The sequence below is a fragment of the Scleropages formosus genome, chromosome 14 (genome assembly GCF_900964775.1).
Source record: "Scleropages formosus chromosome 14, fSclFor1.1, whole genome shotgun sequence".
In the NCBI taxonomy this organism is placed as follows: domain Eukaryota; kingdom Metazoa; phylum Chordata; class Actinopteri; order Osteoglossiformes; family Osteoglossidae; genus Scleropages; species Scleropages formosus.
This window is the reverse complement of record NC_041819.1, coordinates 19,537,944-19,558,364: the sequence shown is the minus strand read 5'-3', so window position 1 is coordinate 19,558,364 and position 20,421 is coordinate 19,537,944. Positions and strand designations below refer to the sequence as shown.

The window sequence follows — 20,421 nt, the reverse complement described above, 5'->3', positions numbered from 1 at the left end:
TGACACTTTGCAAAGTTGTATAAGGTTTTTGCAATTTTATATTACATATTTGACCTTTTCCGTATGAATATAGGTAAAACACTGATCTCCGATGAACAGCGATATTTTGTTGGGGGTGCTATTGTAAACCGTTACACCGGCAATTCTCTGTCTTGAAAACTTCGTGTGCATACCTACCCTCACATAATTCGGCTGATGTACAGAAGAGACACTTTCAAATCAAAGCAAATCACTTCATTGTCACTTCAGCATAACCACAAATGCATAGGTGGTAGAAATCTTTGGTGCGTCCTCCGCAGCTGTTCGGCATAAGTTGCAAATATACAGACTACAACAAATGACATGATGTACACAATAAACACCAGTACAGTATGTACAGTATTCACATAATACAATATACATATAGGACTTGTATTGAATTGATTTGAAATATACTGAAAGAGGGCACCGTGGTGCAGCGGGTTTGGCGGGGTCCTGCTCTCTGGTGGGTCTGGGGTTCAAGTCCCACTTGGGGTGCCTTGTGATGGACTGACGTCCCGTCCTGGGTGTGTCCCCTCCCCCTCCAGCCTTACACCCTGTATTGCCAGGTTAGGCTCCGGCTCCCCGCAACCCCGTATGGGACAAGTGGTTTCAGACGATGTGTGTGTACTTGAATAGTCAATTCGAAGGAATTTCCTATTTATTATTATTATTATTTAACCGTTGAACTTATGAATCTGTTATGAAACGTAGCGAAAGTGACCGATCATTCGCTCCACTTGTGCTGGGATTCGACGTGTGCTGCGCAGGGTGTGGAATGCGGCCACTCGCCCCCTCGCGGCCACCCGCGTAACTACAGTGTCTCAATAGCAGCGGGCGGAAGGAACGCGCTGCTCCGCTCATACACAGACAACCCTGGAGACAAGGTAAGGGGGGGAAAAAAAAAATCGCCAGTCACTTCACCTTTTCTTCTTGCTTTCGTGCTTAAACGACTGTGAAATTAATCTACTGAGCCACGCTTACTCAGTTCAAAAGGGTTAAGAAGTATAACATTTAAAGGCTAGAAAGAAAGAAGGCCGCTGCCCAGCGACAACCACAGCAACATCCGTTTAATCATGTCGCCGTATCATTTTGTTTAAGCTTTTAAAATAAAAATGCCATGCGAAACGAATTTTATTGAAATGACCCCGCGCATCCGCTACCCCCGTCACCAAGCAAGTGTCGCGGGCCGCTCCGCTACGTGTCACTCACTCTTTCTGTGCTATGCTAGCGGGTCCGGAGGCCGAAGAAGGCGACTAGTCGTCAGGTAAAAATATATAAAAATACAACACACAGTCGTTGGTTTGCGAACGATGGCGAGCGGCTCCGCTGACTGTCAGTGCGCTAACCGGTGTTTATATACCATATTATGCGTGTGTTTGTGTGTACAGGGAACGTGAGCGCCCGTGTGGCGGTACTTCTGTGGCGTCGGTTCGACCTGCTTTGTTCACGCGCAGTTGTTAGTCGCGTGGAGACGCGCAAACGCTGACACACACACACACAGACACACACTGACACTATCACCGACACACATTGATGATAGTGACGCACACGGACGGACACTGACACAGCGCCACGGCGCGGTTTCTCTCTAGAGGATCAGGTGACAGAAGCAAGTTCTCGAAAGTTCCCTCCTGCGCCGTGCAGAAAGTTACAGATGCACTTATGGAGTCGAGCAGCGGTTCTCTACGTTCCTTATGAGGGAAAACGTACAATCGTGTAGCGTCTCTGCCTTTTGCTTGCTCGAATCGTATTTTTTTCCCCCCTCTGGCAGCAGGAATGACGGGGTTGAAGCTGATTTCTGCGACCGACACGCAGTACTCGGAGGCCTTGCTCAGGTCTTTGGATGCGCAGAGGAAGGCCGGCTTGTTCTGCGATGTCACGGTCGTCGTGCGAGGCCGCAGGTTCCGGGCGCACAGGAGCATCCTGTCGGCATCCAGCCCCTACTTCCACGAGCTCTTCTCGGGGGCCGCGGATGTAATCGAGCTCAATTGCGTTAAGCCGGAAATCTTCGAGGAAGTCCTAAACTACGTCTACAGCTCCAAGATCATCCGCGTGCGGTCTGACTCGCTCAAGGACCTGATCGCCTGTGGCCAGACCTTGGGGGTGAGGTTCATTGCGAATCTGGGCATTCCCCTGTCGCACGTCAAGGGTCTGCCGGGTTTGTCCAAAGACGAAAATGATGCACAGAGTAAAGCTCTGCAAAATGTTGAGGTGAAGAAACCGGAACAAATCGGCCTTTGTGCAGCGGTCGGTGCCATGCCTGTTATTACTGAGGCCTTCTCGCTGTCATCACAAAAATTCAGGAAGTGTGATAGTTTACTGGACAGGAATGCATGCTTGCAAGATCATTGTGATGATGGAGGTGGAGGCGATGGTGGAAAAAGGGGAGGAGGAGGAGGTGGTGGTGACGACGACGACGACGACGATGACGATGTGCTCTTTGTGTCGAAGCAGGAACCCCAACACAAGGGAATTTCAAGCAGTACAAATGAGAACTCGGAGTGTTCGGATGTTGAATATGTGTCTGCAGGTGATCTGTCTGTCAAAGAAAAGAGAAGTGCAAGCACAAATGAAAGGAATACTCTTAGGAAAAAGGCTCATGTGGTGACAAGGAGGCAGAACTCCTTTGCCATGGATACCGAGGGGGGAAAGTTGCCACTCGACAGTTTCCCTTCTCAGGCTCAGCCTGACTCGAGCACTTTGATTTTGCCTGTGGAGCAAGAGACTCCAGATACTAGTACTAGTATGCCTTCATCGCCTTCTCTTTCCTCAGCTCTGTCTGCGGGTGGCTCCTGCGGTTCATCTAACGCATCCACGCTGGTCATTGGTGTTCCCGAGGAACCGCGTAAAAGGGTCTTGTCCGGTGAAAGTTATGAGGTGGTTGGTGTGCAGAAAAAAAGGGTGACCACAATAATAGAGAAGTCATCTGATAACCCGGGGGACTTCAAGCTCAAGTTGACAGATGTATGGTCTCCATCTAGTCCTGAATCTGTGATGGGGGATGAAAACCAATTTGAAATCGACTCTTCGACGTCAAGTTTCAAAGAAATTGCCCCAGATGGAGAGTATGCGTGCAGTGCTTTTCCACTGAACGACCAGCCAGGGGAGAGCGGCTTTAAAGTCAAGAGGGGCTGCAGGTCTTTAACGTCTTCTCCATTCAGTTCCACGAGGAGCTCTTCTGGAATTCAGCAAAGGAGAAAAGCGAAAAGCAGGCAAAATTACTATGAGCTGATCATGGACGGGAAGACTTTCTACGTGTGCGTTGTTTGCAAGCGTTCGTATTCGTGTCTGACGAGCCTGCAGCGCCACTTCAACGTCCATTCCTGGGAGAAGAAGTACCCGTGCCGTTACTGTAGCAGGGTGTTCGCGCTTGCGGAGTATCGGACAAAGCATGAGCTCCAGCACACGGGAGAACGGCGGTACCAGTGTTTGCTGTGTAGCATGTTTTTCATGAACTATCAGGAGCTTTCCTCCCACTGCAAGCAGACCCACAACCAGCACCCTTCCGGCAGAAAAGAGAGGAGGGACACCGAAAACCACCTGTACCGTCTTCTCCCCTGCAAGACCCTGGAGATCAAGAACTATTCCAGCATCTCAGATGATTGCAGTGGGATACCCATCATCAGCGAGGATGGACGCACTTACCACGTGAACCTCGAGAAAGAACCCATAGCTGAACCTGTGGGTGGTTCCCCTGCCCAAGGCAAGGTGTTGAACTGGGACGATATCTTTGTTGACATGGGACCAGAGGCCTGTACTGGGAACAGTATAAATCATGTGGAAGGCACACCCGAGTTCGAATTTATAATTCCAGAGACTTACTGATTTGGATATATATGGACCTAAGAAATGTGCTTTCACAATGCAGGGTACCTCTGTCTTTATTTTTTTTTTTTTTTTTAACCTTGAAGTGTGGCTGTCACTCTTACTTTTTGTTGTGTTCCCATTTTGATTCATAAACCATAAGCCCTCTATGCACTCTACCACCGACCTGTTGGTTTTTGGTTTAGCTAGGGTTTCTGGTTTTTGCTTACACTGAGGTTTTTTTTAAAATCCATTTCAAAATCTTAAAGGTATTATTTACCCATCACAGTGAATCTACTTGGTAGATTGTTTTACTGACTCAGTCCTATGTTATTGTTAGCACTTAATAACTCTGACAGCAGAGTACTGGGAGAGTTGCAGTACTGAATGAAAAATGGGTTATGTGTTAGTTTGTAAAATGACTAAATTATTCTTTTAGTCCACCTTTTGTAGTTTAATTTATTTAGGAAATGTTCAAATGTATATTTTATTTAAAAGATAGATGCGGTGAAGGTGTTTCCAGGGAAGCAATAAAAAGTTGTTCATGGGTAGAGCAGAAATTTGAGTTTATGGAATTTAATATGGCTATAGTAGTTATTTTTGCACTCTGAGAAATTTTACCAGGCATACAGTTGAAGCAATGCAAAACGGTGTATGTTGGTATATGCTGCATAGGTACATTAAATAATATGCACATACTTTTGCATTTATTAAGTATTTCAGAAATGGTGTCTTTGTTATGCACATTTTTAAATGAAAATCTTCAATTTGCAGTTGTCACTGAAAATCGCTATTGAAAGTGGCAGCATAATCTCTTTTTTCAGTTTTAGTTTTGATTCCCTGTAGCCTCATCTTCAAATACATCAGAATACAAATGAGTGTTTCAAGAGTCACTAATTAAATCCCTGCTTAATTTGCTTAGAAATAACATTCAACACGCTCAGGGATTTCAAGATTACTCCAGAATTTGGGTGCAGTAGATATGCTAAGATTTATGGACCTATATATATTTTTTTTGTAGTGTCTGAGTGGGACCAGATTTACTGTGGTGGTAACAGAACTTCTGACAAAGTAATTATTAGTTTTCCTGTGCCAACAGTAAGTGACTCTGTACAGATTTAAATACATGCTTAAAAACATGCCTTTTTAACTTTTAAAAGAACAAATCGCTTGTTCTTTCCAGAATTCAAAAAGCAACTTCAACAATGGAGCAGCATGACTTGCATTTGGATGCCATGTATGGTTCAAATGCAGTAATATAACTAAAAAAATTATAAGCTAATTATGATCTGTGCTGTTTTCATGCAGCCTCTGGAGTAGAGCTGTGATAGATTCCTGTCTGCATTAGTTTTATTATTATTATCATCATTTATTTATTGTTATTTATTTAGCAGACACTTTTGTGCAATGTGGCTGAAGTTTGTACTCTACAAAAAGTACTTTTAAGGTTACAAGATCAGTCATAAGATGACAGTCCAATGGATGTTTCCTCCCCACTTTGAATAGAAAAATGTTATTCTGATTTTTCACGTTGTCAAGTGGAAAGCATGTGTTGTTTTTGTTTTTATCATTGGCAGATAACTTCTTTTTAAAATCAATATTAGAGCTGTACAGAGTAAAATTTTACTAAGCTGGTGTGGTTTGTGTTTTTATTGGGGAAAACGACTAAAATGTGGTTTGGCAGCAGTAATTAAGATTCAGTTTATAAGACTTCTTGGCATGCTCCTTCAATATGTCTTTCATTCTCTCCTGGGATGGATTGCAGTGGTCCAGAGCCTGTTGCTGAAATGCAGGTCATGCAAGGGTAGTCATTTACTCCTGTTGCTGATCTCCAAGGCAATTTACCGTAATTTACCAATTTCTACTGCTGGATAATTTTTATTTACATTTTCATTGAGTTAATTAGCTGTGACTTCTCACCACTGTAAAATACTTTGGAGAAAAACCTACATCTATTTACCCATCTGTAGAGCTGGGTAATTTTCAGGTGAACAGTTTGGTGTAAATACCTTGTTCTGGGGTACAATTCAGTTTCAGTTCATTTTCAGAGAGTGCTCTTTTCACACAGTAACATGGAGCACTGAACAAAGGCATAGCACAAATAAGGTAGTTGACTATATACTAGAGTGATGCATTATCCATGCATTTATTAAAGCTATAAGTATGCCTACTGTCCATGGCAGAAAAGGACAAAAAAAAACTCCCAACTGAAAGTCAAGTCAGGAAAAAAACCTCTCGGGGTCCCAGTGCCAGTGGCTGCCCACCTCTCCTCTACATTTTAGGTTAAGAAACACCACAACTAGTAACAACATTGCAGCTGTTTCTTACTTGATGTCCCAATTCCAGGAAGAGGTGGGATTGTAACCTATAACCTCTGAGTCCAAGGATATCTGCTCTAACCACTCTGCCCCAGGTACTTGTCACAACAGTTCGGTAGTATTTCAACTTGGATTCTGCAAGCGCAAAAGCAGCGGCTCTTGCTACGATACGACTTGCTGTCGTAGCTTTGCATTCAGCATTTATAACCACAGTTCAGACTTTCTTTTTCTCAGTGCTCCAGAGCCTGTACCAGAATCAAAGGGTGCTAGCCCTGGAGGGTACACCCTGGCCAGGATATGATTCCTACAAGGGGTAGCAACACACACGCAGAGCATTTTTGAGTTACCAATTAACATCAACTACATATTTTATACTGTGGAAAGAAACCTATGCAGACCACCCAGTCTGCTGGATTCAAACCTATGCCCGAACAGCCCAGGCACCAGAGCCCTACCTGCTGTGCCACTGTACCAAAATGCCACCTTTTGTGTATATATTTTAGTTAAAAAATGCTTTTTATAGTAGTTACATAAACTGATGGGTTATTTCTTGTATAATTAATAATCAAAACAGTTGACACCTGTGAGACTTCTTTTATTAGATGCGTACACTCCAAGGTCGAGAAACATTACAGAATACAAAGTAAAACTTTGCAAAAGAAAAAAAGGAAAGTATTCCATTAGAAAGACAACCCTATAAAATGGTACATACAGTTTGATATAGTACACATTTAGGATGGAAACTGTCAGCCTCCTGTTTTTGAGGTTTGTGAGCATGTATATAATTTCTGAGGATTGACTGTATGTTAAGACACTTTGATTTTTTGTGTTTTATCCATTTAAGCTCTTTATTTTGATAATTATGCAGAGACTATATTTTATGTGTACATCTGAATTGACCACCAATGTATGCTGTCTGGTAGCTTTTTGACATCCCAGAGAACTAAAATGAACAATTATGATAGATTACTGATTATATTTTTGTCTGTGTGTTGCCCCTATCCTGTCTTGAGTTTGTTTCAGGAGGCCCTTTCACAGCTGACTCCTCACGTGAGTTTTTGACACCTCCAATGTTTGTAATGTCCTGGAAAATATATATTTAATAAGTCTTCTCACTACTAAAAGGGTAAGCAGTATTCTTTTATTGCACATGCACATGTGTGGCAAGGTCAGCAGACAAACACAGAATCATTGTCCTTGGGGCCTATAGAAGACACTGGTCTATGACATTCCAAATGCTCACTGAAGCTTGCTGTCCAAGGTTTTCTCAAGGGCTCAGTATCTGCAGTTCATTAAAAGTCTGCAATTTCCTAATCTTGTCTTTCAAGCAAAACAAAGTTCTTTCCTATTTCAACATCGTTTCCCACAACTTTTTCTGAAGCTCTCAAACATCAATGTATATTTCTAACATCTACTTTCTTAATAGCAAGGAGGACAAACCACACAGGGAAACACCTGAGCATCAGCTGCACTACAGCTCAGAGTCCTCATGAACTGAAAAAAAGGGCTTCAAATGTACATTGAGTGATCTTTGCCATTACTGATAACAGTGCCTTTGCTCTGATTTCTGTATATTCATAACTGGAAAAGTCAATGGGAAAGGTTATTTAATATTGACAAGCACAGCCCTTTCTTATTAATCAGTATGAATTTCCAAAGAGAGTTGGGCAGCAAAGAAATAAAATACAACAAATGTATGTTGAAACTGCACAGAATGTATTTGCACAAAACTGTGCAAATTGTCACTTGACGTTTGTCGTAACCTCGTGGTACTATAAAATAATAGCAGCATAAAGAGCAGTCTGACTGATTTATATAACTGTATTGTTAGGCCAGCGTTCCAGTTTGACATGCCGACGTGGCAAACAGATTTACACATTTATGTGATATATGCTATAAAAACACTGGCATTTAATGTTAAAGTAGTTTTCATTGGCTAGGGCTGGGGGTATAGATTTGACATTAAAGCAGACTATATAAGCATTTTTATGTGAATGAGCTTCATTATCCACATTATGTAGTTCAACACCATGACAACCACATTAGATAATGATACATTAATAAGTGAATGACACACAGCATACAGGTGTAACCGGGCAAGGATTACATGATATGGTCCAAGCAAAAAATCCGTACCATTTCCAGAATTTAGCTGCCTAGTCTAAGAAAGAGAAGTGTTTACATATCAGCTGGGTGATCAGAATGACTCCATACTGCTCTGGTTTCTCCCATTGAAGGAAAGGAAGGAAAACAAATATGGCAAAGACTTTCCCCTTAGACAGCAATGACTAATTTGAAGAAAGACGGACAGTAATTGCAGAGTTTCAGAAAGGTTTTGCCAAGGTTGTCCATGGAAAGCGTCCATCAATAGAGTTGGGGTCCAGTCCAGCCCAGCATGGTCTTACTTAGGAGCTGACAGTAATTAAGGCGGATCTGTAAACGCGTCCCGTGTTACTTAGCAAGAGTGTCTGGTAAGGCTTTCTGAACAAAGTCGACAGCGCGAACCAACAGTGCTGCCGTTGTGTGAGACCCGTCATGTGCCGCATGCAAACAACACAATGGGTGTTGCTGGAAACTGCTCCTTTCCTCCTCCTCTTAGCTCTCGTAGGAGCAACTGGACACTGTTTGAACTTTCACCCTTTTCCTCCAACGTCCTATTGCTGACGCAGCATTCCAGTCAACCAAGCCACAGGAACAGGGGCATCCCTGTTGCCCATTGTATGTACAGTGGAAGCACATGCACAGCGAACGGTCCAGCATTGTCCATTGCGCAGACAGCCAAGGCCAGAGATCTCTTCTCACAGCCATGGCGAGTGCTCCAATGCAGGGAGCCCAGTCCGTCTCTACCTACATCTCCTCATTCCTTCATATCCTATGGCATTCACTAACATAGCAGTCAATCCATGGTGGAAGGGGACGAATCCCTACAACCCCCCTTACAGCTCCCTCAGGGGCTATATGGTGGAGGCTTATCATCTGGATGATAATATGGAGGAGAATAGCGTGGCGGAACCTGAGTGGGCCACATAGCACTGGCTCCAGACTGCGAGTCGTCAGACAGGCCTGAGGAATCCGGGAACATGCTGGAAGCCTAGAGGGAAGAAAAAAGAGAGACAAAATCTGCAGACCAACCACGGTGCACTGCCCCCACATGCCAGAAGTCCTTTCAGTGCCTGGCAGCAGAGTAAGTCTCCGAGTGAATGAATTAATATATATTGATTGCATACCACACTAATGTGATTTTGTACCTGCTTAATCCTAAATTCCTAAACTGGCCACTTCAAGACACTTAGAGCACACTTGTGGAGACTCATATACCTTAAGTGTACTCATAATCTACTATAACTACAGTATAATACAATACTGTGTATAGTTTACTGCATTTATATTTTTATTATTCTGTATGAATAAAGTAAGACTATATTGAATGCACTCATACAGTAAACTATTAATAATTAAGTATTGTTTTGTCCTTGTCTGGCCCACTTGAGAATAATTACATGAACTGCTGTTTGCACGGGTGCTTTTATCCTTGTGTAGAACTGGACATTTTATTAAACGCAACTTGACTTAAGGGTCAAATCAAGTTTTTTTTAACCACAAGAGCTATGGAAGCATTGCTGAGGGAAGTAGTAAGTACCTGCAGATCATAGGCAGTGTAGGGTGGCAGAGCGGGGGCGTTGTTGTAGTAGGAGCTGTACGAGGGGTCGGGCCGGATGTCACAGGGGGCAGGGTCCGGCAGGGGTTCTGTCTCACAACTGTCGGGGGCTGGGGTGGGAATCTGTCCAAGAAGCACACAGCTGCAGCAGTGATGTTACCCTTCCACAGCCCCCCCTCCCAGCTGGCGTGACCGACAGGAATAGAAAACGCTCACTCCATCATGGTTTAGCATGCGAAAGGGTGAAATCTATTCCACGGTGTAGTTAGGAACCAAACTACTCCAACCATAAGTGATCCCATCATCCCACTCGTACTGCATGTAAAGTATTTCATTGTAAACTAAAGAACGAAGTCATGACTGATCTGAACACTCAGATGCGAAGCAATGTAAACTTACAGCACTTAAGAAATCGCCCTCGGTCTTACCACATCTTTGAAGCCACCCAGCACTGCAGCAGTGATGATGCCCAGGAAAAGGGCCACAATGTTGAGGATGGTTGCAGACCACAGAAGGTGGTAGAGATGTACCACATCCTGACAGCTCTGCACATTGGTGTACTCATGGTAACCTCCCATCAGCTCCACGCGGCTGCATTGTGCAAGCGACAGACAGAGCAGGGGGTTGGGGGTTGGGGATCGAGTCATTGAGTAACACCAAGGTGCTGAAAACCATCAGACACTTATGCTGTTGCTGCAGATTATTTGCAAAAAAAAATTAGACAGCGTGTTTAGAATGACACAGATTCGCTGCACGTCAGCCAACGTGCAACGTGGACGATGAATGTGAACATCAAGCGTTGACTGGCCAAGCCCCGATGGTGAGTCGGCCACAATGAGCCGTCAGTTTGTGAAGCCTGAGAGGGTTAGGGACAATGAAAGCCTGAGACCCAGCCAGAGACGCACAGACTGTACTGGAATGAAACCCAGACTTCGAAGACTCGCACGGAAAACTGGGATATGCAAGCAAAAAGCCCACTGCTTGTTCCCATGTTTGAGTTAGCAGAATTTAAATGCTTCAAAGCCACACTGATTCATTCAGGCACCACAAGAATAAAAACACGTGGGTACGCAACGTAATGAAGGGGGACAAGGGACACAAAACGAAAACAAAGAACCTACTTCCAAATCATAGGAGATTTCTTAAATTTTTTCAAAACGTCTTTATTTTGAGGTCCCGAAAGAGGATGATCTCTGTAACACAGGTAAAGAAAGATGTTCTTCATCACCAGGGTCAAACATACGAGTGAAATAAGCAGCGGATGACTTGGAGTGTTGGAGTGTGTAGAAGCACTTTTTGAATGAGCAGCAGGACCATCTAACTGCGGATCCCTGTGTGAGCAGAAGCCCAAACTAGTGTAAGTCTGTTCAGAGGGGTGTGCGTGGAGCCTCTTTCTGTGAGAAGGCCAGCAGACACCGGGACACACTCACTTGCCACAGTTGTACAGGTCGCAGCAGTAGCAGGTGTTGCTCTTCACACGCAGGGTACAGTACACGCGTGGGGCAGCCTGACACTGGACCTGACGGATGGACAGAGCGGTGGATACGTGTCACAGAGCAACCCGACCCCGTCCGGTCACCCCCAAGGGATCGTTCACTCCCACGAACCTGTTGTCACTAGTTCTGCTAATGCTCCTCGAGCTGATTAACGACAAAGTCCGTGAAGCTGACCGACATTCTTAAGAGTCACCACATTCAGAAGGTGTGTTTTGGGTGATGTAACAAATCCTGGCGCATGCAAGAACGTCACGCTTCTCTACCGGCTTCAGTTCTCGTTGTTAGAAGGGCTCTGAGCTACACTCACGTCTTGATCAAGTGATGTTGTGCTGGAGTAATACTTGCATTTTCTTGCGTAGAGAGGCCTGAGATCCTAGAGGACGACAAACACAGTACGTTGAGGAGGACATCTGGTACCCCTTACAAAACCTCAAAGCGCTGATAAGCCATTCATGAGTAACACAGTGAGTGTAGGTGGCCACGGTCATTTTCAGAGGTCCATGGTGCAGCAGCATGACTGATATGAATATAATTCTTGAAGTTGTCATTTTTCCGGGATACATACATAGGTTTCTGGACTAGCTGCTCTTGCACCTTCACACAAGTGAGAGCCGCGCAGCGGACGTGCCGCATGTTTCGGGAGCTGCCCGCATGCTGTCCCATGACCGAACAACACTGCTTCGTGTTGCAGGGAATCCTTTCGGACTGCATACTCACGATGTGTCTCGCTGCGAACACTCCGTCCACGATGGCGCAACAGAAGGCTGCCACTACGCCAAAGCTGATGAAGACAATGGAGGCCACCAGCTTTCCCGGGAGCAAAAGGAGAGAGAAACAGCAGTTCTGCCGACATCCCCATATACCGAGCCCCGTTTTCATCCGCCTCCCACATTTTGTTGAAGTTGCCTGCAAAACCCAAGGCCGCCGGCTATATCTCGTTGCCTATTCATGCAGAGGATCTGGGGAAAGTCCACCTCTGAGATCAACTTTCTTACCGGTGCTGGATTTGCAAACTTGCTTCTACGTAACTGAGTGGAAGGAGCTCAATGGTGCAACAGAAGGTACCTGAAGCCCAGCGTCTCCTGCTGAAGACTTTCCTTCTCCTCTCTGCGATGAAACACTTTCTGTTCAACGTGCAAACTGACACATGCAAGCAACTGCGGAGACCTCCTAGCGCAGGGCAGAGAGGACTGCAAAACTCCAACTGGAGAATGACCAAATTATCACAGATCACGCTAAAATATAAACTTGTTCATTTCCGGTATCTGCGCACCGCCTATTTGTCCGATACAGTGGGGAGCTGCTCCGAGAAAACACACACCAGGATAGGATTGACAGAAAGAGTCAATTTGCATAATTTATAAAGGATGTGACATCATTAAATGGAAGGCAAAACATTTCCGAACATCTCTTCTAGCTCTGAAAGCTCTTTGAAAGCTTTAGTCGTTCTCAAGCAGATGCATTAGTGGTTTTATTTAAAAACTGTAACCGTCCAGGCAAATTTATGATGAGCCTGAGCTGCTGACATATGCAATGAAAACGGTAACTGGAAATCTGTATTTAGGGAAAGCCTGAGGCAGGCTGCTGCTGGCAGGTCTCCATATATCAGCGTGGGGGTGATGGGGCAGTTAGGATCGAATACATAGGGTGTCAGCTCCTTCCGGCAGCGCCCTGCGGCTGGCTCTTAGCCCCGCTATTTTTTTTTCCAGAGGAGGCTCCCTCTCTTTCTTTCTCTGCGTCCTGCTCTGCCTTTCTCTTCACAACACACGTACATGGAACAGACCTCATTTCCCACTCCGTGTGCTGTAAATCAGCAGCCGTGGTGCAACCGGGGACGACAAGCGTAAACTCGACAAATGTGAAAAAGCGCAACAAGTGCAAGCTCGGGGCGAGCCCCGCGAACGCGACAGCCCATTCGTAAGCGTTCGCTTCAATTTTCCACGGGAGCCAACTTTGCCATTCCTGACATTCTTAAAGAAATATGTAAAAGTGTCAGATTTCTAAATGTCGGAAAAAAAGCGATGTCCACAAAATATATCCATCCTTACTATCTCCAGGCTTAGATGGAAAATCGAATCCTACTTGGATCGCAGGGTCACTTCCAGGAAAAAGTGCTCACCCAGACAAATAACATGGAAAGCTGAACGTGTAGCACTTTAAACCCAGGCACATGGCAGTGTAATGTGCTGGGTGACACGAAGTGTGCGCTGCCGCCTTGACCCCCCCCCCAGCAGGGCTACGGTTGCCGTGAATGTCACGTTACTACTAGGGTTAGCTGGCTTGGCCCTGTTTTTACAGCACATGCACTGATTCGACAGAGCGCTCCCTCCTCTTGTTACACTGCTCTTCAAGGGACGACTATTTCTGGGCTTATTTCACAATCGTCACTGAAATACGTCGCCAGCGCTTCACCCCGTGAAGCAGCTCTGAAGACCTACACTGGTGGTTACACCGGTAACGTGTTGTGGGCAGAGCAGCGGTTCACTTTTAAAGTTTTAGTTCAGCGCGGCAAATGTGACCAAGTGGCTTTTGGGCGCTAAAGAAGGAACCTAACTTGAACTGTAATTGCATATAAATAGCCACAAATCTGAGCTATTTTAGTCAGTACATAACTTTAAACCAGATACCTTTCACCTACATCCCTGTACAGTTACATCTGCAAAACTCGCAATTACCTTAAGCATAATAAATTAAAAACATTACGGTAAAAGAATGTAGAACATACCATTTGCCGTTTGTTTTCTATCAAATGGACTCCGATGATTCCGAGAAAAGAGCCAAAACCAAGCTGGGAGAAAAACGACATAAGCTGTAAAAAAAATGCTGTTAACATATGTATGTTTAACCATAAAATTTTATGGTTAAAAGCAGTATTTAAGTTTACCATTTAAAATTTTAAAAGCATTAAAAGTATTTTACACTGTTCATTTACATGGTACCTGAACTGATATAGTTATTGCCCTTTAATAATTGAACAGTCTAGCATCATCACAGTCAGTTAGCTGTAAAGTAACTGTGATACTTTAAAAAACTGTTTCCAAAGTTGAAATGTATTTAAATGTAACAGTAATTGCATTTAACTGAAGATATGGACACAGAAGAAACAACTGATCAAATTCACCCGTACGGTAAAATTAATCACAGTTTAAAAACTACCGCATTGCCTCTTTCTTTCATGATTTGATAATACTAGATATTTTGGGAAACATAAGAATAACTTTATGCTGTACTGTAATGAATTTGTATATGCTTTAGTACTGGCCACAGGATCTGAAATCTTTTTTGTGAGGCAGAATATATTCCTAGGACCCCGCTGCTGCTCCAGTACCATTCCCTGAACTACCCTACACTGAGCTGCGCAAAGCTGTGCTGTTGATTCACAAAATGTGAAGGGATTAGACCTTTTCTCTTTAATAGAGGATTATTTTAGTAAGGGGCTGTTCATGGGCACTGGTGTTTGTGTGGTCCGAACAACTGCCACTGAGAACTTGGAACGAACATCTGTCTTATGATGGACACTGGTCCCTTTTTTTTTTTTTTTTCCTCATTGCCAAAAGTTAGCAGCGGGAAACATAAATTAACTGTGTGAGAATATAGTTTGTGACTGTAACTGATTATATCCTTTTGTTTTCTCTGAGCTGTACATCACTCTGGAGAAAGTCATCTGCTAAATGAAAAATTTTAATGAATGAATGTAAATATAATTGAACATAAAAATATATTTTGTTAACATTGTTAATCTGGTATTGTAATGTCAGCTGCTGCAATATATAATGGTTATTTGCTACATGCAATCACAGTCAAGTACATTCTTGTGATTACATGTTGAACTGTAATTCTAGGCTTAAAAGACTGGCAGCTCAGCTGTAAAATTCTGTGAAATTGTATACATTGTTAGATGGAGGGCAGACATCTGTTTAATTCAATTTATTGCAAATTGAGTTTCAGAGAAAAACAAATGACCAAACTCGTTGGCTAAACAATATCGGTTCCTGTTTTCATCAGTGATGCAGTTAAAGTCTGTTGGTTGAAAAATGTATTGTTCTGCTGCTGAAGCCAAACTTGCAGAAGCATGAATTAAGCTGTACTGGGCAAAACCGTACAGTGCTCTTCAGTGACTTATTTAATAACCTTTGTCATAAATTATCTGAGCATAAAATTGTAAATGATAAATTGTAATTATACCTGCAAGGAGAATACAGTAGTTTCTCGGTACAGTTAAGCACAATGAACTTCACCAATGTCAGCTTTAAAATGCATATATAAACATAGCTTCGTACCTTCTAAGAAAAAGTATAAATGTTATTTCCCTTTCCTGTCTTCTACAGACTTTTAAATCTGTGGATTGCAGAAATGCTACACAGCCTATGGCCCCGCCAGTGTTATGGTTGTGCAGTAGAAGAGATTGCAGAGGCTTCATTTACTTCATCTCAGGTAAATGCAGGCATATTCAATAATTTGACAGTTCTAGACTCATTTAGACTTCATTATAGCTCCTACCAGATAGTGGCTGTAAATATCTGGTGTTTATATGAGGTTCTCCAATTTGTTTTCCTCATTCTGACTGGAGAGTCAGAAATCTTCTTCCACTTTGTTATTATGGCTTTTAACACAGTGCTTGTTGATTAGCGTGTTAATAAAACTGTTATTATGGTCACTGCCATCATCACTCTTGGCATCTTATAGTAAATTTGCAGAATTTTATTCCGTCCATTATTTTTTATTTTGATGACTGGTAAGAATTGTGATTTGTCCTTCCAGAGGTGCGTAGCCTCGAGGGGTCGTGAGGATTGCCGTAACCATGGCTCAGCTGCAGTGTACTCACAATGACTCCGGGGTAGTAACCTCCCACGGTCACATTCTGGGTCCTGGTGGTGGCTGCCAGGCCAATGGTGAGGATGAGCACAGACACTATGAGTAGAGATCCTGTTACCATAATAGCATTCCTCTTTCTTCTTGTGAATGACCCTTTGGGAAAAACACACCCAAATGTTCAGAAACACACAAATATAAACCTGCTGCTTCCTTCTTGGTTTCCACCTTCCCCCACATCATGGAAAGTGGACTACTGTACAGAAATGTTTCATTTTTTGCTTTACATCTGTGGAAATGCTTCTCATAATGAACAAGCAAATTTAAAAACGGGGGTTCCCTCTCTGCAACGTGGATCCGGGCTAAATCCCACAGTAAAACAGTGTACACTGGGGCTGTTCTTCTGATTATATCAATGATATCATGGCTAGATCCCCAACTGCTTCTATCAGTTAGTACCCAGCAATCACTAATACCTCAAATAAACGATAAAGTTTTTTTTTACACAACTGCAGACGATTTTAGAGTGAGAAATATATTTGGGATGCTGTGGCGCAGTGGGTTGGCCCAGGTCCTGCTCTCTGGTGGGTCTGGGGTTTGAGTCCCACTTGGGGTGCCTTGCAATGGACAGGTGTCCCATCCTGGGTGTGTCCCCTCCCCCTCTGGCCTTATGCCCTGCGTTGCCAGGTTAGGCTCTGGCTCCCCGTGACCTGGTATGGGACAAGTGGTTCAGATACTGTGTGTGTGTGTGTGTGTGTAAGTGCATTAAGAATGAAGGGCACAGGGAGGCAATAATAATAAAACCATCCTGTGGATACAGCTTGGAAAAGATGGTATTTTGCTCAAAAGCATTTTTATAACCACACAACAGCAAGGTCCAAAAAACGTGTATTTTTGCTCCTTACAACGTTTGCTAGACATGATTTTGCGTCCTTCTGTCCAACAGCGACACACGGTATAGGACACCTTCTTGGCATCAGTTAAGAAACACGAGAAAATGTTACGATCTAGACCATTTTACATTATTTTACATTTTTGCCAGATGGATTTTGGCAGATAGATTGACAGATACATTTTCACATTTCTTTTCCTTTTCTATGGGGCATCGCGTTACTTACAACGTGCGGCGGGGCAGCGACTTGAGCGCTTTGCTATTTATAGACTCTAAGTAAGAACAGTAGTTAAAGTCGCATAACAAGGAGGTGCCCGGCGACCCGTCCGAGTAAAGAATCATGTCTGAAGTCTTCAGGAAGAATAATTTGGAGTTGTGGGACACGGGGTGTGTGGAGAGCGATCGGCACCGTGTCGGGACGCTTATTACAGCCCAGAGTCGCTTGTTTTATTCGCGTCGATCATTGGCTCAATTGAGCGCAAAATTATTATTCCGCCAAACTTCACGAACTTGTCTTGCAGCACCAGAGCCGGAACCGGAATTTTATGGATACATAATTATTTAGCCCACAGTCATTTCCAGAAACGATCTCACTAAATCTGTTAACTGAAAGAAAAAATGTTCATGCTCTTTCTAAACCATTTTAAAGATGGCCAATTAGGTCTTCCCCGTACAAACACCCATACGTATCACGGGTAATGAGACTGGTATTTAATACCCCAAAGCACAGCCTAAACACACACCCTCCTGGAGTGTGGTACTACTAGTAATCTAATCAATAATGACCAACAGAAAAAAAGGTGGTGGTCAATAACGCCAAGTGAGTCGAGCAGTGCGCGCCACTTCATATCTTGATGCTCACACAAACGCTAATAAATGTCCCAAATCTGGAGACAGTTTGCAAGCAGGGTTGTGAAGCAGCCCACGCGTGTCCACGGCGCTTCCACTGCATTGACCTTGCACGTACCCACGGTGTCGGAGCGGCTCATTCCGCCGGATTGCTGTCCGAGTCCCGCAGGCATCTCTTCTCTTACGGTAAAAACCCGGCTGCGGGCGTCAGCGCTCCTTCACGTCCGCGGACGGCCTCCCTCCCTGTGTCCCGTTCATCTCCGCGCGCTCAGCTGTCATCGTGTCCCGCGCGCTCATCATCCCCTTCCCTGAACCTGGCCCAAAAAGCCCCGTTAGAAGGTCTGCGCATGTTCTTCCAGAGCCAGAGAGACGGAGGAGCCGCAAGCCGCCTTCAGAACCCGCAGCACCTCATGGGTCCGAACCCGGCGCCGAGCGCCTCCTTACGTAGCGGAGCTGAATCATTGATCAGCATCCCGCGATTTACTCGCATTCTGCCACGGGATGCAGGTAGGACGCATTCTTCACGCTGCCGATACAACTAACGCCATCCGTGTGCCGTTAAATCCAATTAATATCATTGATTTTATGGAGCCCTTCCTGGTTGGGCTGAGATAAAAATCTGACTTCGGCTTACAACCATTTCTGAGTGTCTGCCTCTGCACCCAGTACAAGCATCTCTCTGAAAATCGATCGAAGCTTGTCCGCCCACTCAATAATTTATACAAAGAAATCTGGCCAGAACACCTCTCCAGGAGTCCAGTCATTTGTCTTTGATCCGCAGTATATTTAAGAGAAATTAATTATATTTAGTTTGCCCTTTTACACTGTCTGCAGCGGTAAAAAAAAAACACACACACGCCCTATAATTTTGGCATTAATTCGCATTCCGACTGGCCTCATTCTATAAATTGCATAAATATTTTACCCGAAACCATCGGTGTGAAATATTTAAGCACCACGAGCAGATATATTCCTCAGACTGTATAATACGTATTACCTGTACTGGTAAGACTGTAATGAAGCGATCAAGGAATTTATTACAAAAAGGCAGACAGGTCGCGCAAAAGCAAAAGACAACTTTCCTGAGTAAATGAACAAAACTTTGCAGATTTTTTTTCAAGCTCAGACAAAAATGGATATAGTTCTAAAACATTTTCGTTGTTCAGTCATTGCAACATAGATCATGTATTATCTGGATATTTATGCAAAGTATTACAATAAGAATGCATACTCAAGACATGTTCTAAGCTGTGAGAGCGGGTTTCCAGGAGAAATGAACAAACATACAGATGAATAAATAATTTAACCTGAAAATGACATTGCAGAGGCACTATTGATTGAATGTGGTAACAGTTCTGCATACTGTACATGATTGTTTCCCCAAATACAAGTTATTACTAGCCACTTGGATACTGGACACACTTCCCTTCATTCTGCTCTGCATTCAGATGTCAAGCACTTTACCAAAGAGCAATATAAAGATTACACAACAACATAATGCAACAGGCTCCAAGTCCTCCTGGGGGATCTGCAAGCACTCCCAAGACAGCATAGAGAGCAAAGGGTTTTCAGTATTCACAATTATTCTGTCTCTCTTTACAGCTTAGACACCATTATTCTACACACCTTCTACAGAAATACCAATTTCACTTCTGACCATTGGGCATATCAGCAAATGAATGCCAGTATGAATAAATATTATACACTGGTTGATTACAGAAATTATTCTCATGTTACAAACAGTCAAGTTACAAGCTTTCTGACATTTTCCAGTTTTCTTATTTATTTATTATTGTTTAATTTGTCTATTTTCTAAAATTTCTCTTTCCTGTGGAACAAAGGAGACGTGTTTACAATACCGGTCAATAAATGGTGGCACGGTGGCACAATGAGTCTCACAGCGCCTGGGTGGTGTGAGAGAATGTGGGTTCAATCCCTGCTCAGTCTGTGTGAAATTTCCATGTTCTCCCTGTATCTGCATGGGTTTCCTCTGGGTACTCTGGTTTCCTCCCACAGTCCAAAGACATGCTGTTCAGGTTTCCCTATAGTGTGTCAGTGTGTTTCACTGATGCATGGATGAGTAACCCCTTGTAAATAGTGTATCTAGTAGTGTACTCACCTTGGGGAATAAGGTGTGTGGACTAGTAACACTACATACCAGCTGTTGTAAGTTGCTTTGGACAAAAGCATCTGCTAAGTGAATAAATGTAAAAGGCATGCAAATGGAATAGGAGTAAGAAACTGGCTTCCAATGTGTTCACAGTTGGAAGGGGTGCGGTGGCGCAGTGGGTTGGACCGCAGTCCTGCTCTCCGGTGGGTCTGGGGTTCAAGTCCCGCTTGGGGTGCCTTGCGGCGGACTGGTGTCCCGTCCTGGGTGTGTCCCCTTCCCCCTCCGGCCTTACGCCCTGTGTTGCCGGGTAGGCTCCGGTTCCCCGTGACCCCGTAAGGGACAAGCGGTTCTGAAAATGTGTGTGTGTGTGTTCACAGTTGGTGTCTGGTGTTTCTGACTGTTGGCGATCAGTAGCAAGGCGTTAAATGTCAAATGTTGCATGGGATGAATGGGCCAACAAC

At 43.9% G+C, this 20,421-nt stretch overlaps 2 protein-coding genes across 4 annotated transcripts; one reads left to right on the top strand and one right to left on the bottom strand.

The window, feature by feature from the left end:
- Nucleotides 1–640: 640 nt before the first annotated feature.
- LOC108931042 (transcriptional regulator Kaiso-like) lies at nucleotides 641–5,501 on the top strand. 2 transcript variants are annotated; one of them, XM_018746619.2, is made up of 2 exons: nucleotides 641–905; nucleotides 1,796–5,501. In XM_018746619.2, the coding sequence occupies exon 2, from the start codon at nucleotides 1,798–1,800 to the stop codon at nucleotides 3,844–3,846; it is 2,049 nt and encodes a 682-aa protein (XP_018602135.1). In that variant the 5' UTR covers nucleotides 641–905; nucleotides 1,796–1,797; the 3' UTR covers nucleotides 3,847–5,501. The 2 variants fall into 2 exon arrangements, with proteins under 2 accessions (XP_018602135.1, XP_018602134.1); XM_018746618.2 differs by having other exon boundaries at nucleotides 1,793–5,501.
- Nucleotides 5,502–9,090: 3,589 nt separating this feature from the next.
- LOC108931043 (transmembrane protein 255A-like) lies at nucleotides 9,091–18,571 on the bottom strand. 2 transcript variants are annotated; one of them, XM_018746620.2, is made up of 10 exons: nucleotides 17,969–18,571; nucleotides 16,123–16,265; nucleotides 14,023–14,085; nucleotides 12,015–12,104; nucleotides 11,605–11,670; nucleotides 11,232–11,320; nucleotides 10,923–10,994; nucleotides 10,230–10,392; nucleotides 9,784–9,924; nucleotides 9,091–9,234 (listed from the first exon to the last, which is right to left on the bottom strand). In XM_018746620.2, exons 1-10 carry the CDS (start codon nucleotides 18,021–18,023, stop codon nucleotides 9,091–9,093), a joined length of 1,026 nt encoding a protein of 341 aa, XP_018602136.1. In that variant the 5' UTR covers nucleotides 18,024–18,571. The 2 variants fall into 2 exon arrangements, with proteins under 2 accessions (XP_018602136.1, XP_018602137.1); XM_018746621.2 differs by lacking the exon at nucleotides 12,015–12,104.
- Between the last annotated feature and the right edge of the window lie 1,850 nt (nucleotides 18,572–20,421).